At 35.4% G+C, this 27,793-nt stretch overlaps 2 protein-coding genes and 1 long non-coding RNA gene across 5 annotated transcripts; 1 reads left to right on the forward strand and 2 right to left on the reverse strand.

The window, feature by feature from the left end:
* LOC110885324 lies at positions 1–22,026 on the forward strand. 3 transcript variants are annotated; one of them, XM_035979015.1, is made up of 9 exons: positions 1–163; positions 19,970–20,034; positions 20,110–20,171; positions 20,256–20,930; positions 21,012–21,072; positions 21,180–21,263; positions 21,350–21,451; positions 21,538–21,623; positions 21,704–22,026. In XM_035979015.1, exons 1-9 carry the CDS (start codon positions 16–18, stop codon positions 21,891–21,893), a joined length of 1,473 nt encoding a protein of 490 aa, XP_035834908.1. In that variant the 5' UTR covers positions 1–15; the 3' UTR covers positions 21,894–22,026. The 3 variants fall into 3 exon arrangements, with proteins under 3 accessions (XP_035834908.1, XP_035834910.1, XP_035834909.1); XM_035979017.1 differs by having other exon boundaries at positions 21,697–21,792; XM_035979016.1 differs by lacking the exon at positions 1–163 and adding an exon at positions 18,411–18,679 and having other exon boundaries at positions 21,704–22,025.
* Positions 2,814–5,529, reverse strand: LOC110885326. Its single transcript, XR_002562096.2, has 3 exons — positions 5,062–5,529; positions 3,525–3,628; positions 2,814–3,015 (listed from the first exon to the last, which is right to left on the reverse strand). It is a non-coding gene; the product is annotated as an uncharacterized LOC110885326 (long non-coding RNA).
* LOC110885325 (proline iminopeptidase) lies at positions 21,965–26,025 on the reverse strand. The gene is made up of 10 exons (XM_022133004.2): positions 25,826–26,025; positions 25,387–25,586; positions 24,638–24,736; positions 24,447–24,557; positions 23,149–23,305; positions 22,945–23,042; positions 22,738–22,839; positions 22,501–22,614; positions 22,354–22,428; positions 21,965–22,260 (listed from the first exon to the last, which is right to left on the reverse strand). Exons 1-10 carry the CDS (start codon positions 25,959–25,961, stop codon positions 22,162–22,164), a joined length of 1,191 nt encoding a protein of 396 aa, XP_021988696.1. The 5' UTR covers positions 25,962–26,025; the 3' UTR covers positions 21,965–22,161.
* Between the last annotated feature and the right edge of the window lie 1,768 nt (positions 26,026–27,793).

Genomic DNA, 27,793 nt, shown 5'->3' on the forward strand with positions numbered 1-27,793 from the left:
TTTTTCTCTCCTGTAATGGATGAAACAGTTATTAATGCGGAAGAAGTTAGGAAGGAAGATGAGGAAGTTTATGAGATAATTGAAGCTCCTAAGTTTGTCGATTTCACTAAACCCTACGCCTTTCGCACCGATGATGATCGCTACTGGTTTTGCTCCCGCGTTGGTATGCTGTTCGTTATTATCAGTTTTATATATGAATTTGGAATGTTTTGGATGGTGAATTTTGCTGAATAGTTAAATTAGGGTTTGATTTGATCAGTTCTTTGTTTTGTCTACCTAATTAATTACCTTCTAGATCTAGAATATATATAGAATTTGGTTAAAAAAAACTAGAAGCTCTAATTTGATTATTATCAGGGGGTGATTCGGGTGAATGTAGCCAGCCATATATAGAGATTTAAGCCATGATGTTCCTTTATATACTTTCATTTAATGCATCTCAAATTGATAATTTATGTTCTTCAATTAGAATATACAAACACACTAGGTTAGAAACCCATGAATTTACATAGTTAGTAATGAAGATTTAGGAATTATAAAACGACATTCTGAGATAAAACATCATCATACTCAGTAAATCCCACCAATAGCAAAGCTAAGGTAAGATCTGAGAAAAAGTAAGATGTAGACAGCCTTACCTCTACCCCGTAGGAATACAGAGGCTGCTTCCAGTGAGACCCCCGACTCGACATTTTTAGATAAGATACATACTGTAAATAGAATACGAAGAAGTGAAATAAGAGAAGTGGGAACAATAATCTTGGGCGCACATAATTGTGACATGTGGCGCAAGAAGCTACTTATTAGTTTGAGAGGAGACAAGGGCATTTTTGACATTTTCCTTTTAACCTTTTGACTGGTGAATGTGTAAGTGTGTAAGAGACTTGATGCCGCAGACTTTTCTTCTTTTCATTAGTTTCATTTAATAGGTTTGTACTTGTTGTATCTCCCTCCTCTCTCACATATCTTCTCTTTTGTTTTATATAGATATCCATATCTCACATCTCATTTATCCCAACCAGAAAGTGGAGTGAAAGAAAAAAACCATACTTACCATTGAAGAGTTTTTGCATTAAACATGGCCGAGTTGAACAGCCAACAACCTCGGACTGTTGCCGGTGGTACGACGACACTCAATGATCATCCGGGTTCACCCTTCAATGTTGTCCACATAATCTTTTACCTGATTTTGCATTTAATGAAGATGAAAATGCATTGGGTGAGAGTAGAGTTGTTGAAGATCCTGAACCTATTTCTTCAGAGTTTCCAGGTGAGTGATACTTTTTTTTCAGTTTTATTAAATGTACAGCTTTAAATGCATACGAGTAGTTGTGTAAATTAAGGTTTTCTTGTTTAGATTTTGATTGGATTCTTCTTGATTTTTTTTTTTGGTTTTTGGTATTTGTTTATGTGTAGCCTCAGATCTGCATCAAAATGGCACAAATGATGATGAGGATGGTGTTCAGAATTGTACTTTTACAGAGCTGCTATCTACATGTCATTGTTTATGTGAAAGCATGAATTTTTTTCTATAGGGTTATTATAACACCTCTAGTTTTAATGTTTGTAGTTTGTTATTATTATTATTTATTTTTGTTGGTAGAGGAGGAAAAAAAACAGAGGATGTGTTGGTTAGTTTGGTTGAAAATGTGGTAAACTTGTATTAACAATACCATTTTTATTTTTTATTTTTATGAAACAAGCTTTTATATTTTGTAGAAGGTAAAAACATGTGTGGTTACACTTGTATTAAGTTTTATATTTTTTTGGAAGGGAAAAACATTCGAGATTACATTTTTGGATCACATAAAAAAATGCACCAGCGTCTACACTTTTTGGTGACATCAAAAAATGTACCACCATGTTTTGTTTGCATTGTAGCAAAACGTGTTAAACTTGTATTGACAATACAGTAAAATGCATCAGTTTGTTAGGTTTCATGTTACAAGTAATTTTTTTTTAACTTATATGTGTTAAAATTTATTAACAATACAATGTTTTCTAAAAGACTCGTGACCTTTTTTGTAGGTATTCATACGGACGAGGAATTTTATGTTCACCACACACCCAATGGCACTAGAATGTGGTGTCCTAATGTTCCTATTGTTCTAAAGCCTGTTGTTGGTTGTGTATATGAAACGTGGAAGAAAGTTACACATAATGTAATACTTATTGCTCATTTTTTTTGTTTACTGGGTGTTTACATTTTTTGAAATTATACAGAAAATGTATGTTTACACGTGGTGTAACTTCATATATATGTATAATATATGTAACATCTTTTTTTGTAGTGTACGTACCAACATGTAACATCTTTTTGTAGGAAGACGACTTTTGTAACAATGTGATGTAATATAACACTTCGTGTTGGAGGAGAAAGAAAAGAAAACGCGTTACACTCTTATGTATGTGGATATCCTTTAAATGGTAAAAAAAACAAGCATTTTTTCTTGTTTACTGGGTGTTTACATTTTTTGAAATTATACAGAAAATGTAACGTTATTTTTTGTACTTTTTTTTGTAAAATGTTACATATAATTTAATACTTATTACTCATTTTATAGAATGTAACCTTAATAAGATGGTACATATAAAGTAACATTTTTTCCTCATTGGTTACATTTTTTGTTTTTGTTTTTTGTTTTTTTTTTTTGTAAAATGTTACATATAATGTAATATTTATTGCTCATTTGTAGAATGTAACCTTAATAAGATGGTACAAATAATGTAACCTTATTCAACGTGTATATCCAGTTTTTCACCTAATGCTTTTACATTTATTTGTTATATACAACACCAATGGCCCAAAAAAGTATCGTAAAACAGCTTTATGAATAAAATACTTAAGTTACAAAATTTTGCCCCCACAAATGTTAAGGTGCAACATTATTATATAACCTAACAACGCATACAACACACTTGTTCCCTAAAAAACAAAATACTTAAGTTACAAAAATATTTTTTTCTTTTCTTTCAAATCCTTTGCTGGTGTGTCCGATTCACTGCCTTCCAACACTGTTACAAAATAAATTGTCAAACATAAATGTAACAAACCATCTAACAATTTAATGTTACATACCAATTAGTTTCTTTTTTATTTTATTTTCTATTTTTTTAGACACCCGCTTTTGTTTGTGAAAAAGGAGTTCTAACTTATAAAATAACCAAAAGAACAAAAATAAATATGACTGTTACTTTATTTCAAAATAATTGTCAAACATAAATGTAATCTTTTCTTCCCAATAGAACAATTTTTGTAACAGCTTTAAAAACATGAAACCACTTTTTATGAACATACAAACCAAAAAATAGGGAACGTACATTGCCTTCCAACACTGTTTATGAACATCACATAAAGTACATAAACCACTTTTTTTAAAAAGGAAAAAAAAACCCAAATGTCTATGAAAATAACAACCAAAAACCCTAGATGAAACCCCAAATTATACAGAAAACAAAGCTCGTAAATTTGCCAAGAAAAAACACATTTTTACCCCCAAAAGAAAGCCGGATGGCGGACGCACCTGAAACTTTGCAGTTGATGGAAATCTCCGGGAAGATCATTTGCAAATCTATCAGCGTTATTTAGGTTTGGAGGAGGATAATTGTTTATTTGCGGTGTGTTTTTCTGCAGGAGCTTTTTGGATGAAGATGAGATGAAGAGAGAGAGAGAGAATAGGTGCTTTACTAAAAACTGATAAAAGAAAATTGAAGTTGTGCAATTATGGTTTTTGTATTTTTGTGGTGTTAAAAGTTGTAGCCAGGTTTCATAGGCATGCAGTTCAATTCTCCCAAGAAAACAATTGTCACACTTCATTCCCATTTTACCCATAAGGGTACTATTACTAATTATTATATTAAAAAGTAAGAGAGATAATACCCAAACACGTCACAACCATCCATCTCTTCTAATCAATGGTAGATATTGAGTTTTCAAGGTTTTCTCAACTGGAGGGGGTTTTGATTTATCCTTGCCCTATATATATATATATATATATATATATATATATATATATATATATATATATATATATATATATATATAGAATTAGGTTCAAGAGTGAACACTAGTGTAGCTTGCGATCTGAGTGAACTAATCCTGGCCATACACGTGTGTAGATCAATGGCCAGGATTTGATGTTGAAATACACTAGTGTATTTTACGATTTGATGATGAAGTCCTGGCCAAACACGTGTGTAGATCAATGGCCAGGATTTGTTCACCCAGTTCGCACATTAGTGTTCACTCTAGAACCCCACCCCATATATATATATATATAGGGGAGGGTTCATTGGGGAACACTAAAAAAGCGGGAAACAGGGGAACACTCTTCAAAATTATACTTAACACGTTAAAAATTATTTTTTTCTAAATTTTTTCGGCGCTTTTTCTTATAAATACAAGTAGAAACATTTTTAATAAAAAAAATCAAAAATTAAAAATAAAAAAATGTTTAAAAAACAGTTATATCTTATAGAATTAACTTAACATGTAAAAAATCATTTAAAAAAAAATGTTTCAGCGTTTTTCTTTATAAAAAGGAGGAGAAACTGGTCAAATAAAAAAATATTTTTTCTAAAAAAAAATTAGCCTTTTTTTAATTGTTTTTTTCAATATTTTTAGTTTTCTATTTTTTTTTATTAAAAATGCTTCTACAAGTATATATAAGGAGAACTGCCGAAAAGTTTTTTTAAAAAAATTAATTTTTAACATGTTAAGTTAAATTTTTAAGAGTGTTCCCCGGTTCCCCACTTTTTTAGTGTTCCCCAATGAACCTCACACTATATATATATAATGTAAGTATCTATGAAAAACCCATTTAATCTAGAAAACTTGGGAAACCTGGATTGTGTGGACAGGATTGATCCAAATCATCTATTAAAAACACATGATCAAAGGGCAATTTAGTCATTTTGTTCAAACCATCACCTCACCCTTCCCCATCCCATCATTTTCTTTATGTCACATCTCTCTCTCTCTCTCTCTCTCTCTCATATATATCACTTTTCATCCAACCATTTTCAAAATAATTCATTAGATATTAGAGAGAGAAACATCACCTTTTCATCAAAGCCACCATCAAAGCTACGAGATCTGAATATCGAAGATCAAAGCCACCAGATCTGAAGATCAAAGACACCATGTGTTCATGTACTCATCCCTTTCTTTTGAAGCCACCAGATCTGAAGATCGAAGCAGGCTGAAATCATTTGGTTGCATGAGCTTCAAGAGAGGGAAAATTATTGGAACACCAAGACCAAAAACACACACAAGTGTGCGAGTGAGAAGCAGGTCAGAAATCATTTGGTTCATAGGTTTTAGAGAGAGAAAGTTGTTAGAACGCCAAGAACACACACACAATTGTGTGAGAGAGAAGCAGGTCAGAAATCATTTGGTTCATGGGTTTTGGTTAAGAGAAAAAGTTGTTAGAACACAAAGAACATACTCACAAGTATGACATGGACTGGTTCCATGTCTTAATGTTATTTATTTGGTAAAAGTTGAATGATTTTGTGTGTGTATGAGTAAAATAGATTGATAGTTTGTTGGGTATTTTTTTTTTTTAAATGTACTAAAATTTTTTTAGAATTGAGATAATGATTGTTGTTGTTGTTGTTGTTATATATTAGTTACCATTAAAAAGTCCATAATCTAATCGTTGATGATCTCGTATATTTTATAAAAAAAAAATTGTGTTTGGTTTGGTTGCTTGTTTGAGACTTTTGATCTGAACAGTAACTGCTTATGTTAGTTTGGTTGCTTGGTTGGGGCTTTTGATCTGAATACTAACTGTTTTTTTGTGTTATACTAGGCGGTAACACATGTATAGGCATGTTACATGTGTTACAACAAAAAGTTTACACATGTGTAACACGTAACACATGTTATACATATGTTACCACTCTAGTGTAACACAAGTTACAAACATGTGTTACATATGTGCAAGCCCCTATATGTTGCTTGTTTGGGGATTTTGTTTATCCTATATGTTATGCGTTATGTGTTACCTTTAGAAACTTCATAATTTATTAAGAATATCTCGTTTATTTTAAAAATAAAAAGTAGTGTCTTTTTGTGGGATAATTAGATACATATATAGTAACAACGTTACACATGTTATTTATAGTCACCCCAACCCTTTTTGGACATAAAGGGGGCTGCACATATGTAACACATGCTTGTAACTTGTGTTACATTAGAGTGGTAACACATGTATAGCCACATTACACATGTTACATGTAGTTGTTACACGTTGATGTAGTGCATAGTACGATAATGAAGATCAAACACGTTGATTCTACGAATACCCGTGTAGTTCTTCCCCAACCCCCAACCCCCAAATTGCAACCCAAAGGCCACGGAATTTGAAGTGAAAATTTCAGTAGTTTCAAAATTCAATTCTGATCATTCATATTACTAGAGGGACATATAAATAGAAACCGAAATTCGAAATGGGCCTAAAAAAGATAACGGGCCAAACACACGGCCTAAAACAAAAAGCCTAAAATAGTTCAAAAAACATAAAAATGCAAATAAGTAAGAGAAATAAGCGTTTTTTTTGCCCGGACGATGACCCAAACCGCCGTAGGCCGTTTGCAGCAAGATGGAGCTCGTTCTCACGTTCGTTTCGCCTGGTCTCACGCCCAAAATGGACCCCCGTAGCCCAAGTTAGAGTCATTTTAGTGAAGCCCCTTTTGTTACACGATCTTGGGCCTCCAAATACAAGATGGACCGCTCTTCCACACTTAGGCCTGCATCATTCCCTCCTGGGTAGACAAAATTCGACCTCGAATTCGCAGCAACATCACCATCAGAAGAATCCCCATGAAAAGGCAGCAAATGTTTGACCTTGAAAACATCGGAACAACAAATGTGGCTTGGTAACTTCAGACGATAGGCATTAGAATTTATCTTCTGCACAATCTCCACTGGCCCAATCTTCTTGGCTAACAATTTATTATCCTCCCCCACTGAAAAACGATCCTTAGTCAAAATGGCCCAAACAAAGTCACCCTCTTCAAAATCAACTTGGCTACGCTTTTGGTCTGCAGCTTGCTTGTACTTTGAATTAGCGTTGGCCAAGTTATCCTGCACAACTTTATGAACTTCATGTAACCCAACCACAAAATCTTGCACCTTCTTGGGAACAAAACCTGGGGTAGGAAGTGACATCAAATCAAGAGGACCCCAAGGCTTAGCAGAATAGACCACCTCAAACGGGCTAAACCCAGTACTCCTATTAACAGCATGATTATGAGCAAACTCAGCCTGACAAAGCTTTTGATCCCAAGACTTCACATGATCACCCACAAGACACCGCAAAAGATTACCAAGTGATCGATTAACAACCTCCGTCTGCCCATCAGTTTGTGGGTGGTAAGCACTGCTAAAATTGAGCTGAGTGTTCACCATTCTCCATAGACTTCGCGAAAAATGACTCAAGAAACGAGTATCCCGATCAGAAACTATAGAGGATGGCAAACCATGCAAACGATAGATATCCCGAAAGAATAACTGAGCCACATTAACTGCATCTGTTGTCTTCTTGCAAGGAATAAAGTGCACCATCTTTGAAAACCGGTCCACCACTACAAAGATCGAATCATTACCACGCTGAGTACGGGGTAACCCCAACACAAAATCCATGCTAATATCTACCCAAGGTTGCTGAGGAATGGGTAGAGGCATATAAAGCCCTGCATTGGTAGCTGTGCCTTTTGAAACTTGACAGATCCTACAACGTCTAACAAACCGATCAACATCCCTCCGCATAGTAGGCCAAAAATAAGAAGACTGCACCAATCGTAAAGTACGGTCTCTACCCACATGCCCTTCTCCATGCAGTTCTTTAATTATTTGAAGGCGGAGGCTGGAATTAGGAATACATAATTGATTTTCCTTAAAAAGAAAACCGTCATGCACAAGAAAAACTATCCTCTTCCCAAACTGCACATCCTGCAAAATGACAGAAAAATATGGATCTGTTGTGAGTTGTTCCATGAGATTGTCTAGCCCGAGTACAACAACTCTCATAGAAACAAGCAGGCTACAACTTCTGCTCAAGGCATCTGCCACACGATTCGAAATCCCAGACTTATGCTTCACAACAAAAGTAAACTTTTCCAAGAAAGCCATCCATCGTGCATGCTTATGTGATACTTTATCTTGACTGCGAATATGCCTCAACGAATCATGGTCTGTAAATAAAACAAACTCCTTGTGAAACAAATAATGACGCCAATGTTTCACAGCCTGGACCACTGCATAAAATTCAAGATCGTAAGTGTTATAACGTAACTTTGGCCCAGTCAACTTCTCACTAAAATAAGAAACTGTACGTCCCCCCTGACTTAGGACTGCCCCAACACCACCCTGCCAGGCATCTGTGTGCAGCTCAAAAACCCGAGAAAAATCTGGCAATATTAGAATTGGTGTTGTTGTAAGCTTTTCCTTGATTAACTGAAAAGCTGATTCCGCCTCCTCAGTCCATATAAAGGTCTTCCCTTTCATGCAGTCAGTCATTGGCGCCATAAGGGAACTGAAATTTCGAATGAATCGTCTATAAAAAGAAGCAAGACCATGGAAACTATGTACTTCAGTTATTGTAGTTGGAGTTGGCCATTGCTTGACAACCGCTACCTTTGATTCATCCACCTGTGTGCCGTCACCAGAAACAACATACCCCAAAACTAGGACCTTAGGGACCATAAAGACACACTTCTTTTTGGCTGCATACAAGTTATCCCTACGGAGCAAGGTCAAAACCTGTCGTGCATGCTTCACATGTTCATCAAAATTAGTGCTATAAATAAGAACATCATCAAAATAAACCACCACAAATTTTCCAATAAAGGGTCTAAACAACTGGTTCATGACCCGCATAAACGTACTAGGGGCATTGGATAAGCCAAAAGGCATCACTAACCATTCATACAACCCCTCCCGAGTCTTGAAGGCGGTTTTCCACTCATCCCCAGGCCTGAGTCGGATCTGGTAATACCCACTCTTCAAGTCTAGTTTTGTGAAAATAGTGGCACCGCTAATTTGATCAAGTAAATCATCAAGTCGAGGAAAAGGAAACCTGTACCTCACAATGATCTTGTTGACTGCACGACTGTCAACACACATACGCCATATCCCATCCTTCTTTGGAGTCAACAGAGCAGGAACAGCACAAGGACTCATGCTTTCCCGAACATACCCTTTAGAAATTAAGTCTTCAACCTGCCGACGTAATTCCTCATGCTCCTTTGGGCTCATTCTGTAATGGGGCTTATTGGGTAGCTGGGACCCCGGTTCCAAATCAATGTGATTTTGGATATCTCGTAGGGGTGGCAACCCGGCAGGTAAATCATTTGGGAAAACATCAACAAACTCCTCGAATAACGGAACCATACATTCAGGAATGTCGACTTCCTCAGGCACTGGCTTCCCAATCAAAATAAAAACATTGTCTGCTTCCTCCAACTCATCTTGAAACTGACTAATGGTCAACAGAGTACCCGACTGTTTTGTGGCTAACTGCTTAGGCTTGCTAGGAACAAGAGTGATCTTCACACCACCAAACAGAAAGCTATAAGTATTGGACCGCCCATTATGTTCTATATTACGCTCGTACTCCCAAGGTCTACCCAACAATAAGTGACACGCGTCCGTAGGGACCACATCACACACAACATCATCTTTGTACGTGGATCCAATGGAAATTGAAACAAGTGCCCTTTCAGATACCGTCACTTCACCTCCCTTTTTAAGCCATTGAAGCTTATAAGGTTTCGGGTGACTCTCTGTCTTCAAGGCCAACTTTTGAACTACCTCTTTAGAAATCAAATTGTCACAACTCCCCGAATCAATGACAAACGTGCAAACCTTTCCCAAAATAGTACATGTTGAGTGGAAGATGTTATGCTTCAGCCAGTCATCTCCATCTGCCTTTGGTGTATAGCAAGAACGCCTAACCACCAAGTTCACCCCAACATCACCGGTCACAACCTCCTCTTTATATTCAGTTTCTTCATCGTACACTGGGTTATTCTCATACTCTTCATACTGATCATCCTCAGACTCAGCAAATAAGTGTCTTTTACCAGCCTTTTTACACTCAGCTTGACGATGGCCTGTTTCACCACAATTGAAACATCTCGGACCACTACTGCTAGCCCCCTTAGAAGTAGGCCCGCCACGAGGTGCCCCACTGCCTGACCCAACATTTCCCCCAGCAGGGTTAAACGAACCGCCCACCCGACGGTTTTGCTTCTCAAAGGCCAACGCCCGTTGGTGTGCCTCAGGAATGGTTAACGGATCAAAAAGATTCACGGACTCCATGATTTGAACCCTTAGACCCCCAATATACCGAGAAACAAGTTGCTCCTCCGGTTCTTGAATATCATTCCTCGCAATCAACTGGTAAAACTCTGTTGTATAATCATCAACCGATTTAACCCCCTGTTTTAAATTCTGCAGACGCTGGTACATCAACCTTTGAAAGTTATGAGGCAAAAAGTTGGACCGCAAGCATTTCTTCATCTTGGTCCATGTCACGATCCTTGACTTCCCGAGCCTGTTTCGTGTTAACTTCAATTGTTGCCACCACGCAGAGGCCCTACCACGTAACCTGGTAGCGATCAAGGCCACCCGCTTGTTTTCAGGCACCTCCTTGTACTCGAACACCTCCTCCACGGTAGCCAACCAATCGATGAACCCCTCCGGATTCAAACTAGCCCCATCAAATTCTGGAATATCAATCCTTATCCTAGAATCCCAACGCCTGTTACCCCCTCCACGTTCACCCCTTGGCCGCCCTTCCTGTTCGTCTTCGGAAGTCGAACCATCACCAAATGGGTTACTAAAATCAGAACCATACCCGTCATTGGGTCTCTGCCTCCTACGATTGTTATGGGTGAAATTCTGAGCCCATATCCTGACTTTGTATCTTGATTTTTTATTAGTTGTATATGATCAGGATATCGGATCAGGATACCATATCAGGATACTGGGTCAAGATATTGGTAACATCCTGAGGCAGTATCCTGACTATTACTAACGATTGGCTTGTAAAATGTTGGTTACAAGGGACTAACGTTCATAAGGACCAAGTCATCCTGAAGACCCGCTCAAATTGGTCAGGATAAAGACGTTGATGGCAGAAGAATAGCTCTTGTAAAGGTCAGAATAGAAGAAAGGCATATTCCGCAAGAATTTTGGATGCTGGTCAATGTTATTAACGTTGTAACGGTTATGTGAGCTGAAGACCTGGTTTTATAGTCAATAAGCACGTGGAAAACAAGTAAAAACAGGCCCCCAACGTTCAGAATGGAATATTCCCAGCATCCCAGAATAATAGGAGAGTTAGTTTGTTATTTGTACTATAAATAGAAGGCCAGATCAATAGGAACACACACTTCACTCTCTACTCTCGAACTCACACTTTTTTTTCTTTCTATTACGCACAAACACTCACCACTTGTAATCGTTGTACCACTTAGCATTGATCTGAGCCATATCCTGCACTGTATCCTGACGTTTAAAGCAATAAGAAGAACAAGGCAGCTGCGATTGTCAGCTCCCGAGGTTTTGTGCCGGCGATCTAGATTGATCAAGGGCTTTCCTCGTATATCTCGTGTCAACCTTTACATTTTTGCTCATTGTTTGATCGTAGATACAGCTCAATATCCTGAGCCGTATCCTGAAACTGTTTTTGCAAACAACTTAATTAACATCTTTTTGAACACATTCTCTTAGCACACTACCTCACAAAACTAATTTGATCACTTAATTACTTAGATAATTTTTTACCAAAACAACGATTAATCAAGTCAGCCATCCGGTCAGTCAACTGATCGACCACTTGATCCAACCGCTGATCTACTCTCGCCAAAAGTCGCTGCTCCAACTCTCGTTCATACACTTCATCGAGAGGCCTGTTGTTGTTTCTCCTCGGAAGCATTTTGAGCCAGGAATTCGGCTCTGATACTAACTGATGTAGTGCGTAGTACGATAATGAAGATCAAACACGTTGATTCTACGAATACCCATGTAGTTCTTCCCCAACCCCCAAATTGCAACCCAAAGGCCACGGAATTTGAAGTGAAAATTTCAGTAGTTTAAAAATTCAATTTTGATCATTCATATTACTAGAGGGACATATAAATAGAAACCAAAATTTGAAATGGGCCTAAAAAAGATAATGGGCCAAACACACGGCCTAAAACAAAAAGCCCAAAATAGTTCAAAAAACATAAAAATGCAAATAAGTAATAGAAATAAGCGTTTTTTTTTTGGCCCGGACGATGACCCAAACCGCCGTAGGCATTTGCAGCAAGATGGAGCTCTTTCTCAAGTTCGTTTCGCCTGGTCGCACGCCCAAAACAGACCCCGTAGCCCAAGTTAGAGCCATTTTAGTGAAGCCCCTTTTGTTACACGATCTTGGGCCTCCAAATACAAGATGGCCCGCTCTTCCACACTTGGGCCCGCATCACACGTGTTACAACAAAACTTTACACAAGTACACATGTTATAACATATACTGATGTACTTATTTTGTTCATAGGTGAATGGATGTTTTATGTTCAAGATGAAGATGGTTATCAAGGAGCAAAGCATATTGTTTTGAAGTAACAATGAAGGAATCTTTTTTCACAACATTATGCAGATAAATATTAGAATGCCTATTGTTACTTCAAAACAATGGACAATTCTAACATGTGTAACACATTCTAACATGTTTACGGACCTATTTTTTTTAAGGGTGCACCCCCGTAACCAATTCGGTAACAAATGAAACCATCATGTATTACTTGTGTTAAACACTGTTGTTATGTGGTTACTTGGTTTATATTATATAACAGTGATTCCCATGTGTTGCATATACTTTTGTAACTTGTGTTACAAATCACGTGTACTAGCATGTTTGGATGTATATACGTTACATATACCAAGTGTTTTTCATACACATATATACCATGTGTGTTTCATACACACATGTAACATGCGTATGACTTGTGGTGCATATACTCATATTACTTGTGGTGCATATACTCATGTTACATGTATACGTACGTTATTACATTTTTTGCTGACATAATTAGCTGCGTATGTTACATTTCTGCCAGTTGCATTCTAAACTGTTTGTGCTATATCTGGTAACATGTGTTACACTTTGAGGTAATATATGTTGTTACAGGGAGTTACACATATATACTTAACGTAATAGTGATTTTAAATGCAAAAATGTTTTTTAGATGGACTTCACTTGGATAACACATTTTCATTACCTTTAGAAACTTCATAATTTATTTGGAATATCTCGTTTATTTTACAAATAAAAAAAGTTACTTATATGTAGTAACAACGTTACACATGTTACTTATAGTTACCCCCAACCCCTTTTTTGGACACAAAGGGGGATGCACATATGTAACACATGTTTGTAACATGTGTTATATGTGTTATAGCAAAACTTTACACATGTACACATATTACATAGCAGATTAATAAGTTTAACTACAGGAGATTAATAGTGATGTACTTGTTTTGTTCATAGGTGAATGGATGTTTTGTGCTCAAGATGAAGATGGTTATTAAGAAGCGAAGCATAGTTAGATTTTTGTTAACTTATGATTGTTTTTAGTTGGTTTTTAATTTTTTTTTTGGGGGGGGGGGATATACTTTTTATGATCTCGTTTATTTTACAAATAAAAAGCCATTTTTTTGCTGACATAATTAGCTACGTATGTTACATTTCTGCCAGTTGCATTCTAAACTGGTTGTGCTATATCTTGTAACATGTGTTACACTTTGAGGTAATATATGTTGTTACAGGGAGTTACACATATATACTTAACGTAATAGTGATTTTAAATGCAAAAATGTTTTTTAGATGAACTTCACTTGGATAACTCATTTTCATTACCTTTAGAAACTTCATAATTTATTCGGAATATCTCGTTTATTTTACAAATAAAAAAAGTTACTTATATGTAGTAACAATGTTACACACTATAGAGTGAAACAACATTTCCCATTTTGGCGTAACACATGTTACACACTATAGAGTGAAACAACAGTATTGAACGCTGTTGTAGGTATCGATGTTGTATGTTTGTTACATCATGTTACACACTATAGAGTGAAACAACATTTCCCATTTTGCCGTAACACGTGTAACCTTTTTGTGGGTATCGATGTTGTAGGTTTGTTACATCATGTAACATGTATAGAGAAGTTGGATGATATTGCGTTGACATTGGATTTGAGTGAAATTTCTTGTTCAATCACAATCACTTACGTTGACTTTGGAGTTTAAGGGATACAACCTGTAACATGTGTTACACTGAAGTGTTACATAAGTGTTTCCAATTTACACATGTTTCATCTTGTGTAATATGTTATACATGTGTAAACTTTGGTTGTAACACATGTAACAACTATATGTAACATGTGTAGCGTGGCTATACATGTGTTACATATGTGTAGCCCATTTTTGTATCTAAGAAATGGCTGGTGTAACTATAAGTAACATGTGTAACATTGTTACAACATATGTAGCTAATTATGCCAACAAAAAAAAACATAACTTTTTATTTATAAGATAAACGAGATCATCCGTCTTCATCCAAAAACATGGCCTTCACAACACATTACAATAAAACTTAAATGTAACAAAAATGTTTATACAGACTTAAATATATACAAATGATCCAAAAATGATCATACATGTGTTACCCTCTAGCGTAACATAAGTTACAAACATGTCTTACATATGTGCAGCCCCGATTTTTGGTAACAAAAGGGTTGAACATATGTAACACATGTTTGTAACATGTGTTACACTTGAGGGTAACTTTTGTTCAACGTCAAAGGTACCCACCACCTGCCCTTCATCGACTTCTTGTTCCCATTCTTCGTTGGTTTCTCCATCTACCTTCTTTCGCTTTATGGCCACCTGTTGTCGTATCCGATATTGTGGTTCTCTTTCTTCCTACCAAGATCCCTTCTCGTTTTGCTGCAACTGCTATGGTCAAGTCGTAATAGCACAAGTTACAGTCCAATATTTTTAATCTACTAATTAAAAAAATTGAAGTAACATAACTAACACAAGTTACCCTCTACCCAATTATGCCCTAAAGTTGAAGATTCCCCAAATTTTGAGTTTTATCTGCATCATTTCACATATAAAGAAAACTAAATAAAATCACCCAAAAAAAGATTACATATGTAAACAGTTACCATAAATACCTTTATTTTTCCTACATTTCAAACTACTATCCGGTGGAACCAACTCCCTCGCTGCAAGCACTAAAAAAACATGTAACATATGTTAGCAGAACCTTTCGTATTTGTTTGTCGTCGTATCACATTTTTTTTTTACATCTATAGCTTTTGTTTTTGTTTTCTAGACTGAACAGTTGTGCTCCCCACAACAATTGTTTTAGATGTGTTACATATGGGTAGCCCCTTTTGTGTCCAAGAAAGGGCTGGTTTTAACATAAGTAACACGCGTAACATTGTTACAACATATGTAGCTAATTATGCCAGCAAAAAGAACAACTTTTTATTTATAAAAAAAAGAGATCATCAACTCATCAACTATTAAATTATGGACTTTCTAAAGGTAATGAAAATGTGATATCCGAGTGAAGTTTATACAAGACAACTAACAACCTATCTAAAATAACATTTCAACATTTAAAAACATATAGTAAGTTAATAACAACTGAATAATATCAAAAAATAAAAATGATTTTAATACAAAAACAAAAACCTGTAAACTACATAAACATTTACCAAACTTGTGGTGTAAAAAAATGTAACATATAAATTTTCAACATATTATGTATGTCCAAAAAAATGTAACATATAAATTTTCAACATTTAAAAAAAAAATAGTAAGCGTTTTTTTCATTGTTTTTCATAAATAGGTTCGTGTACATTTATATTACATTTCCTATTTTTTTAGAAAAAAATAAAAATGTTGCATAGGGTTTATTTGGGTTTTCTCAACTCACATGGGTTTTCGATTTATCTTTCCCCTATATATATATATATATATATATATATATATATATATATATATATATATATATATATATATATATATAGGGGAGGGTTATCTTGAGAACGCTAAATATTGCGAGAACCGTGAGAACGAATGAAAAAACCAATCAAAACCAATTTTTTTTATACAAACCTCATTGTAATTAAGATACAACATCAAAACAAGAATTTATAACATCAAATAATTCATTTCTTATTTCAAAATCATTCTTTTTAGATTTTTTACACATGTGTAAATATAGCAGATTTACACATGTGTAAATGGCAAACTTACACATGTGTAAATTTTCTTTATTTACGAATTCACGTAAATTTAAACGTGTAAATTGAATTCCTAACATTGTATTCGAATAATAATGATAAGTGTTGAAAAAATTTTTGAATTTGAATTGTTTTTGACCAAGTTCTCATGGTTTTTTCATTTGTTCTCACGGTTCTCACAAATATTTAGCGTTCTCATTTAAACCCTCCCCTATATATATATATATATATATATATATATATATATATATATATATATATATATATATATATATATATATATATATATATATATATATATATATATATGTATATGTATATGTATATATATTCCTTATTTTTATTTTTAATTTATGAGTTTAATCAATGTTATATATAATACATCAAACAAAAATTATTATTTTTACAAATACATGCTCGTATATCAAACATGCTACAATTTAACTTGAGCATGAGCTCAAGATTGCATAACCTTGATTTGAGTTGTTAGCAAATTATTTCAAATAAATCATGAACAACTTAATTTGTTTATACCCTTTCTTCAAAATGATTACTTTACATACATTAGTGTGTTATTTAAACAAATATTTTTAAATAATTTGATATATTGCCCCAATATGCTATCATAAAATGCATTAGGTTCGAGTCGTCATTCATCTATATATTGAATCACAAAAACTTATTGTACTTTGGTCATCAAAAACTATGCCTTGATATTTTTTGATACCATAAATAAACGACACCACCATCTTTAATGAGCTTTGAACCTACCATCTTGAATCCTTCTAATTCGGGTGTCACATATTGGTGCACGTCTCCATATTATATTGAATGGTATATATCGTATTCATTTATTTATTATATGCTCAGTGGCGGATCTAGGATTCGCGCCAAGCGGTAACGTTTTATAAATAAGCGGTAACGAAATCGGAAAAACGTCAAAATTTTCCAAAATTTACACTAATTTTACACTACCGCCGGAGCGCCAAGCTGTAGCGGAGGCTACCCCTTATATCTATGTACATCCGCCCCTGTATATGCTATAAATAAAGAAAAACACATAAGACTAGTAACACGAGCTCGGATTTGTTGTCTTATGAGTGTAAACAAATCAAGTTGAGCCTAGCTGAACTCGAGTTTGGCTATTTTAACTTACGAGAGCTTAAGTTAGAGCTAGGCCTGTTTTGAGACTATATCTCTAAAGTTGGCCTGTATTTTTTTTTATTATACATACATACTTATGTAAATGATTTAGTTATAATAGATACGATAATATAGGTAAGGTTATCGTACAAATGAGTTTAACATACTAAACATCAGAAGTGAAGGAGGGGATTGTTTTTTTTTTTTTTTTTTTTTGAATTTTTTTTTTATTTTTCCCCATCTTATCAAGCACATATTTTAATCCTAGAATCTAAAAAAAATTGTGTAAAATCGTGTATTTATACTAGTAAGTGTAATCACTCTACTGTAATTTCACATAATTACTCTACTAGAGTAAATAAACGATTTTTTTTTTACATTTTCCAACTAAACATTATGCTTAAGTAGATGGGATTAAATTCAAAAAAAAAAAAAAAAAAAAGAAATCTTCTTACATTTCTCATGTTTAATTGTTATCACTCATTTGTATTTGATCTTTACCTATGATAATATTATGCAACAATATATTTATTTTAAAAAAAAACAGTTATATATAATGACTAAATTTTTTAGGTTCACACGACTCAAGTCAATGAGTTTGGCTGTTTTTTTAACGATAAATTTAGATCACTGACGGAATGCTGCAGTATCATTGTGCTACCAGCGAAACCACCCGATCATATCTATCTCCACTAGGTAATAATGCCTATACATCAATTCAGATGAAAACTTAGGACCTCATGGTCCCTAAAAAGCCTTATCGCACCCTCAAAATCTCACCAAGCTATAATGCTATATGCAAATGAGTTTGACTTTAAATTTCATATTCAAGGCTTTGAGCAATTGAGCTTCTAAACCCAATGGGCTGAAAGAAGCCCAGTTACAAAACCCAACCCAACTCGGGTGTTGTTATAAGCCCCGGCAAAATCACGCATCAAACATTTATATCTCTAACGGCTAGTTACAACAGAAAGTCAACAAGTTCAAAACTCAAACAGATCTCACACACACAAATCGTCATCGCAATTGTACTTCAACTTCTAGATTTTTCTCTCCTGTAACGGAGAAAAATGGATGAAACAGTTATTAATGCAGAAGAAGTTAGGAAGGAAGATGAGGAAGTTTTTGAGAGAATTGAAGCTCCTAAGTTTGTCGATTTCACTAAACCCTACGCCTTTCGCACCGATGATGATCGCTACTGGTTTTGCTCCCGCGTTGGTATGTTGTTCGATATTATCAGTTTTATATATGAATTTGGAATGTTTTGGATGTTGAATTTTGCTTTAATAGTTAAATTAGGGTTTGATTTGATCGGTTCTTTGTTTTCTCTAGCTAATTAATTACCTTCTAGATCTAGAATATATATAAAATTTGGTTAAAAAAACTAGAAGCTCTAATTTGATTATTTTCAGGGGGGTGAATGTAGCCATATATAGAGATTTAAGCCATGATGTGCCTTTATATACTTTCAGTTAATGCATCTCAAGTTGATATTCTATGTTCTTCAATTACAATTTACAAACACACTAGGTTAGAAACTCATGTATTTACATAGTTAGTAATGTAGATTTAGGAATTATAAAAGGACATTTTGAGATAAGATCATCATCATCATCATCATCATCATCATCATCATCATCATCATCATCATCATCATCATCATCATCATCATCATCATCATACTCAGTAAATCCCATCAATAGCAAAGTAAAGGTAGGGTCTGAGAAGGGTAAGATGTAGACAGCCTTACCTCTACCCCGTAGAAATAGAGAGGCTGCTTCCAGTGAGACCTTCGGCTCGATAGTAGTTTTGCATCAAGCCTTGGACACAAGGCACATAACACTCAACCATCGGGACAAAGGCCGATTAGTGCATGTACCCTTTTGTCTTTCGGCTATCAACGCCACCACATAACGTTAAAATTAGTGCATTTTCACTTTTGCCTCCCGAGCGTCCACACATATATACATTATATGTGCATACCGCAAGCGGGGCTAGAATACGAAGAAGTGAAATAAGAGAAGCGGGAAATAGAATACGATACATACGGTAAATAGAAAAGTGAAATAAGAGAAGCGGGAAAAATAATCTTGGGCGCGCATAATTGTGACATGTGGCGCAAGAAGCTAGTTATTCATTAGGTATAGATATATGTAGACACACACTTGAAGCCTACCGGAAGAATTTGGTTTTCGGTTTTTTGAGTGGGATTATAGTCCAATTCGAATTCAGATTTGCGGAGTCTAGACCGAAATTGAGTTACTAATTTACAAATTTTCTCCTAATTATGTTTTTTTTTCTTTTCGAATCAACCCAAATTCAAAATTTCAAACTCAAATTGGTTTTTTTAATCCTAATTCGAATTCACTTTTTAAAATCTCCAAAACCGGATGATTCAGTTGATGAGAAGTTTTATGAAGAGTGATTTTAACTGGATTCGGGTTTGTAAATCGAAATTCTAGTTAGGTTCTTGTTTATTCAAACTAACATAATCTGAATTGTCTTCAGGTTGTGACCAAAAGCACGAGGAGGAAATAAACCACGAAGAGATCTCAAAACACTTTGTTTTTAGGGTGAGTATTTGTTTCTCCTTCGATTACGACAACATGACCGAATCTAAGTGTGACATACTCTAAAATTTCTGATAGGTCCTGGCAGCAAGAAGTCCCAACATCAAGCTTACGAAAACACTATATAACGAACACTCCAGGTGCATAATAGACCACACTTATAACATATTAACAGAGAAGGCGTAGGATCATACAACTAATAACTTTTTTTTTCTTTTTTTTAGAATAAAATGTCCACTTTCAGCGCCTGCAAAACCATCCAAGCCCAAGATACCGAAGTTAGCCACAAATGCTTCGTTAATTTCTCATAAGAATGATGACCCGAAAAGCAAATCGAGACAAGTTGCTTCCAAATATATGACACCACCAAGTAACAAAATGAATCAACCCAATCACAACTCGTTTCTAAGCGTTGATGACCCGCAAAACAAAAGTGGACCCCGTTCAAAAGTTGGTTCCGCCCCAGTGATCAGATCGAGGCAAGTTGCTTCCAGATATATGACAACACCGAGGAACAAAATGAGTCAACCCAAACACAACTCGTTTCTGAGTGTTCCGAATTCAAAGGCAACCGATGTTGATGGGCCTAAAAGTGGAACGGTAGCAAAGGGTCTCGTTTTTCGCTCTCCGAAGAAGGCCATAACTCTCGAAAAGTCTGTTGAATTGCATACACCCGTAACAAAGATATGTGAAGGAACAAAGAGGCTTGAGATATTAACGGGTAGCAGAAGCAAGCCCAAGAAACCAGAACCTGAAGATTCCTCAAGAAAGTTAAAGATTCGCAAGAGTGAAATGAACGATTTGTGGAATATAGAAGATAAAGAGAATACAGAAAGTCCTGAAGATCTTTCAAATGTTGGTGGTAAAGAAAACGCTTTGAATGCTCAAGATAATAACAGGTATGATATTGTTTAATCTTTAAATTTCATAATACGTCACGTGCTTTTTACTTGTTGCTAATTTGCCATCTATGCACACAGATCAAACAACCAGCTATTTGGTAATAAGATTGTCAGCAATGAGATACAAAAAAAGAACAAGGTCACATATTACATATACTATCTTTTCTTGACATTTTCGTTCTTATAATATTGCACTAACCTTTTATTTTTTCCAGTATCTTGTTATTAACGTTGGAAGTCATGCAGATTGTTCAAACTGCTGGTCCTGCGGTTATAAAATGCAAAAAACCGAAGCCCACAAACATCAAACCGTTCAGGCTAAGAACTGATGTAAGCAATTCTTTTTGCAGTTTTAATGGATGATATAATTTCTCTTTAATATCTATGATTAATTACAAGTTTTTGGTTTCATTTAGGAAAGAGGGGTTCTTAAAGAGGAGAAGAAGTTTCATTTTACCGTTCCTGAAAAAGAGGTCGCAAAAGATACATGTGTGAAAAAGCAGACATATAGGGTTGCGGTGAGTTATTACACATGTTAAAAATACTACTAATCTTATATGATGCTATACAGGTTTTATTCATATGTTATCATTTGTGTTTCCAGAAAAATGAAAAGTCTAATACTGTACTTAGACGACCAGAATCATCACAGCAAAGATCCAGTGCCAGCTTAAGGACAAGATCTCCAAGGTAACCAGTTTCTTGGGTCAACAAGAAATATAAAAACAATAGTTTCGTTTTAATTACTGGATTGTATATGCAGTGTACAGATGCCAGCAACTCGGTGTAATAGAGAACTCTTCTAAATTGACTAGCGATGTAAAGGTGGCGGGGAACAAAACTAGAGGAGTTTCTGCAACAAGATCCACATCAAGAGGAAAACCGACTGTGACCGTTGCTAAAGAACCAAACTTTCACACCTCACATTTGCCGAGGACTTGCTCAAAGACAATTGCTTAAGTTGGCTGTGGTTTATGTTTATGCGAGTTCTATTTTGGCAATCATACAAGTTCTATTTTGGCAATCATGCATTGAATTTGCCAAGTTCTATTTACTTATCTGAGTGACTCTTGTAAAGGAACATTATTAAAGCAGTCAAGTATCAAAATCACACCCATGACAAAAGTGAACAAAAAACCTTTGTGACCGGTTAGTCTTAGCCTAAAACTGGAGCAAAGATGGCTCAAAAATAAAAAAAAAAATGTTTGTAACCGGTTCATTAACAAATTCACTTGTTCCTAATAATGTTCTTCAGCTTCTCATTTGCTGCTACAAGTTCTGCTGCTATGCCCGGTTCATTAGCAGAATGCCCTGCATCTGTAACTACCTGGTTTTACAGCAAAAATACGGCATGGGTCAGCGGGTAAAAGGTCGACGTTTTTTATAGCGATCAAAACAAAATACCGTGAAGTGTACATACCTTAAAATCTGCCTCTGGCCAAGCTTTATGCAGATCCCATGCTGACATCATTGGGCAACAACAATCATATCTTCCCTGGATATCCAACATATTAAATAGTTAACATATGATTCCCTTTAAACATTTGACCATTGACATTGCCCATACCTGTACAATTACACCATTGATATGCCTGATTTTATCGATATTATCCAAGAGATGAGAATCTGTAGAAAAGAATCCCTTATTTGTAAAGTAATGGTTCTCAATCCTTGCAAAAGCCTGCAGCATATTAACACAATCCTTTTAATATCGATATTATATTGTTTTTTTGCGCAATTTAAAGACTAGACAATCCTATATGTATTACACGTGTAGTGTATAAGAATCATGAAAGTAAAATACCAGTGAGAACTCATCACTATCCCCTTTCTTAATAGTCTCTTCATTTGGTATCAGATGAGCAGTCATCATTTCCCATTTCGTCCATGCTCTAGCAGCCTCATACTAACAAAAATACGATATATAAGACAAAAGTTAAAACAATTAAAGAAGCTTCCGTATATACAAAAATACAAAGATTTTATTTTTAGTTTTCTAAAAAATTATTACTTGAGTGTTCAAGTCATCAGAATTCAATCTCTTGTGATATGCCTTCACAAAGCAATCTCTTTCATTTTCCGGTATAAGATCTCTAAACGGCTCCCACGCTGTTGCATTTATAAGGAAATAAATTGCAAAAAAAAACAATTAGCGACTAAAAAGAAAGAGTCGGTTTTAGTTTATTAATAATCAAAGAGGATGAGAGAAGCATACCGTCAGGGTATAATGCAGCAGCGCCGCCTTCGTAAAACCAATCAATTTCTTTCTTCCTTAATAAGAAGATCCCTCTAAGGACGATCCCGGTGACTTTATCAGGATGCGACTGACTGTATGCAAGAGCAAGTGTGCTTCCCCATGAGCCACCGAAAACCTAAAAACCAAGAAGGTGAGAAACATACATGACTCAAATCGTGGTTTCGAAAAACGCGAGGCGCTCCGAGACGTTTTGCTCCCAAAAACCAAGGTGCAAGGCAAAAACTTCACGTAGTTTTCAGTTTTTAAAAACCGTTCGGTTTTCGCTTTTAGCTACGGTTTGGTTTGGTTTTTTCGGTTTTTGGAACAAATTTATGTAAGACTAAAAAATAAAAATTATAACCCAACGTTTAAGAATCTTTCATAGATGTTTACATTTAAGTTATTATATTTAACCTGATTAATTAATATTGGTCGCATAAACCTAACTTTCTAATCTATTTTCATTATCCTCCAAAGTTTTTATTAAGACATTTTCTTTTATAATACTTTGAAAATCATTTAATTTTTGTGTTAAATTTTGCTATTACATACATGACTCAAATCTTGGGTCTAAAAAGTGTGAAGCGCTCAAGACGTTTTGTTCCCAAAAACCAAGGCGTGAGGCAAGAGCTTCACGTAGGGCTGCAAACGAACCGAACGAACACGAAATAGACCTTCTTCGTGTCCGTTTGTTAAGGAAATATATGTTTTCATGAACATTTACTAAACGAGATTTTATGTTCGTGTTCGTTCGTTAAGGAAATGAACGTGTTTGTGCTCGTTTGTCTCTGTTTGTTAATTTAAGGTAACGAATGCAAACAAACGTTCATGAACACAAGTGGACACAAACTATGGTTCATGAACACAAACGAACACAAACAAGCATTCTTGAAAATACTTTATAATACACTGATATTTATTAAATATTTTATTTGTCGGAATTTTTGGAAATATTTGAACACAAACGTACATAAACGAACACTTTACCGAACGTTAACGAACATAAATGAACGAACGCGGCCTCTTCTCATGTTCGTTCATTTAACTAAACGAACAAATTTCTTGTCCGTGTTCGTTTGTTTATTAAACAAACAAACACAAGCGAACTTCCCGCCGAACGGTTCACGAACCGTTCGCTGAACGTTCGGTTCCTTTGCAGCCCTAGGCTTTCACGTATGCAAGGCGTTGCTCTGTGTACACACTAATCTCTTTTTACATATCAGCCTTTTTGTCGAGTAAACCAATCCAACATCACCCAACATAAATAAAAATCAAACCTGCCATTCCGGGATTTCGAGGTGTTCTCTTAGTTTTTCGATATCTTTAATGAGATCCCATGTTGTATTCTCCTCCAAACAAGCATGGGGTGTACTCTTACCGGCTCCTCTCTGGGACAACGATAATAACATGGTGAAATAACTTCAAAATCGTTAGTCGTTACTATTTAGCAGAGGGTTTAATAATGAACCTGATCAAAGAGAATAATTCGATAAAACTGAGGATCAAAAAATCTTCTATTACCCGGTGAAGTTCCACCTCCTGGACCCCCATGTAGAAATAGAACTGGCTGCAAGCCATGAAAATGTCATAAGCAAACTTGTATGAAACGAATTATATTGCAGGTTTGCAACAACGAAATCAGATCGCCAAGACTTAGAAAATGGCATTTAAATAAAACCGGTTTTCCAAAAAACTGAATCAGAATCTGATCAAACCAAACCAGAAAACTATATCATTATTTTTTTTTTTATTTATTACTGTTATTGTTATCAATTTAGGGGTGGCAGTTCATGATACAACGCAAAACACGACACGAAAATAATAAGGTTTCGGGTTGTCGTATTTAATTCGTTTAATAAACGGATCGTGTTCGAATTGACCTGTTTAACCTATTTAATTCAAACAGGTCGATCCATAACCTGTTAGACCCATTTGCTACAACCCTCCAACACACGATTACAATTTAATTACAACCCGTTTAAAACACATCAACCCGTTTAGACAAACGGGACGTGTTCAAGTTGGATACTTTTAATTTTTAAGTGTTCGATACGAATAAACATGTATTGTCCTCATGTTCAACTATTCAACCCGCCAACCAGACACGATTAACACCATAGACTTTTAAGAATGATATTTGTTGTTGCTTTTCTGCTCTAAAAATAATCACACATAACCCAAAGATCAAAATCAAAAATCAAAAAAATGAACACTAACATGACCAGAAGGATTCCCAGATTGCTCCCAGTAAATAGTATGAACATCAGAAACTTTCAAGAAGCCAGTAGCATAAGGCTCTATCTGTTCATAAAGATTCTTATTCAACTCATTCTTTATATCCATTGATTCTGCAACCAGTTGTATTGATTCACTCTTACTGCAAGAATTCTGAGCCCTCAAAACCCAATTCTTTCCACCTGCAAAAAACCCAAAAAAATTATTTGATCATCAATGCATCCAAACAAGGGTTTTGATCTTGGAAGCTCAAATCTTGAAAAAAGACAGTCAATTTTCAAAAAAAAAAAAATCAATCAAATAATAAAATTGTAGTCAAATTAACATGAACCCATAAGGGTTTCTTCCAAAGTATGATTTTTTTTTAAAGATGAAACTGATCTCTAGAGAGAGAGAGAGAGAGAGAGAGAGAGAGAGAGACCTGTGAAAGTGGGATTCTTGAAGAAGAACTGAGAGGAGATAGGAGTAGTAGTGGTAGTGAAGTGAGGGAAGAGGAGGGTATTTTGAAGAAGCCCTAAATTCATTTGATTTGTGATTTCTGTAAAATCAATGGGCATCGAATAAAACGCCCAATATTAGGTTTGATTGATTCCATCACAGTTTGTTTCTGTCGATATATTTTATTTTGGGAAAATCGCCAAAATGTCCAAGTTTTGGTCAAACCTTCCAAAATAGCCTGGTCAACCGTCTCGTGGAGATGTCTGAACTTAGGTTAGACGTCTTGACGGCTGTCCAACCACATCGTGCCACGTGTCTGACAAACATGTCATGTTACCTGGACGGCTGAGACGTCTTGGCTAAGACGTTTGAGACGGCTTGAGACGTTTCATAGTGGCTAGCCGTTAAGCTTCTATTTTGCATGGCTTGAGACGTTTGAGAGTGGCTTCGAGACGTTTTGAATGGCTTGAGACGTTTGAGAGTGGCTAGCCGTTAAGCTTATATTTTTTTTTAATATTTGATTGTAATGTTTTTTTTTTCTTTTTTTAATATTAATTTCTAATTTTTTAAAACACTGAAAATAAAAAAAAAAAAACCGGTCACATGGGGGGGGGGGATCGAACTCGGGGCGTTTCATTCAAGAAACGACGTCGTGACCAGCCGGGCTAAACCCTCATCCGTTGATATGTTAGACATATATTAAATATATAATAATTTGTTTTTTAACCCGTTTATTTAGATTGTTTGTTAGACATATGTTGAAAGTTTTTTTTTAGTTTAGATTGTTATTATAAATATATATTTATTTATTTATTTTTTAATGTTTTATTTAAATGTTAAGACGTTTCACGGTTTTCAACGTTTCAGACGTATGAGACGTCTCAGACGTTTGAGACGTTTGAGATGAGACGTTTCCCGAATTTCGAAGAAATTTTCAGGACGTTTTGAACCTCTTTTTAAGTCACAATTTTCCACCCTGTTATACACAATGTTTTCTTATTAACCATATTTTCTACAACATTGGTGTTTACAGCTTAAAAAAATGGGCAGACCCCCGGATTCAACAAATGGTTCTATGAAGTTATCTACAACTGGTTCTAAGAAGTCATCTACAACGGACATAGATCTTCCCAGTTTTTGTGGGATCAGGTCTAATATCCCCTTCTACGTGCTCTGCGGGGTTGATCGGGTTCAAGAACTCATCTACAACGGACACGTGAAGGGTTAAACGGGTTGTTCAGGTAATGACGATTCTACCCGTTTTGGATGGTTAATAAGACTTTGGCTAACACAATGGGCTGAACCAATGTGTTCGCCAAGTCTTGTAACATCACCCAGCGGGGGAACCGCTGAACCAAATTTGGAACAACCCGTTACATATCACCTAGGCCAAAAAAAATATGGGTTGATGGAACTTACCATTTCACAACCGATACTATTTTTTCCTAGGTGTTTTGATGCGAATTTCCGGAATCAACTTCCGGATGGGAAACCCCATTTTAAATTTATGGAAGTTGCGGTTAGTGTATTCAAGTTCATATGAAGTATCGGTTTAGTGTATTATAGTTCAAAGAGATTATATTTGTATCAGTGTTATGTTATTCTGATTATGTACTTTGTATTAAATAATAATAAAGTTAAAAATTTTAGTATGTTACGTTTTAATTCTTAGTCAATCAGTATTATCAATGTGTTTAAAGATGTTATAAATTCAAGGCGTTTAAGACGTTTCAACATGTTAAAAATTCAAGACGTTTCAACCTTTCAACAGCCACTTCACCACCTATATATACCCCTAAATCTAAACATTCACACGCCGTTGTTCTTCCACATATTTGTTCATCTTTCTACACACAACCAGACATGGCTGCTCACGGGTGGACGGAAGTTGAGGACATAGCTTTGGTGGAGGCTTGGGAAGAGGTGTATGTCAATCCTCCTCGTCGAGGGC

This window comes from Helianthus annuus, chromosome 10 (genome assembly GCF_002127325.2).
Source record: "Helianthus annuus cultivar XRQ/B chromosome 10, HanXRQr2.0-SUNRISE, whole genome shotgun sequence".
Classification (NCBI taxonomy): domain Eukaryota; kingdom Viridiplantae; phylum Streptophyta; class Magnoliopsida; order Asterales; family Asteraceae; genus Helianthus; species Helianthus annuus.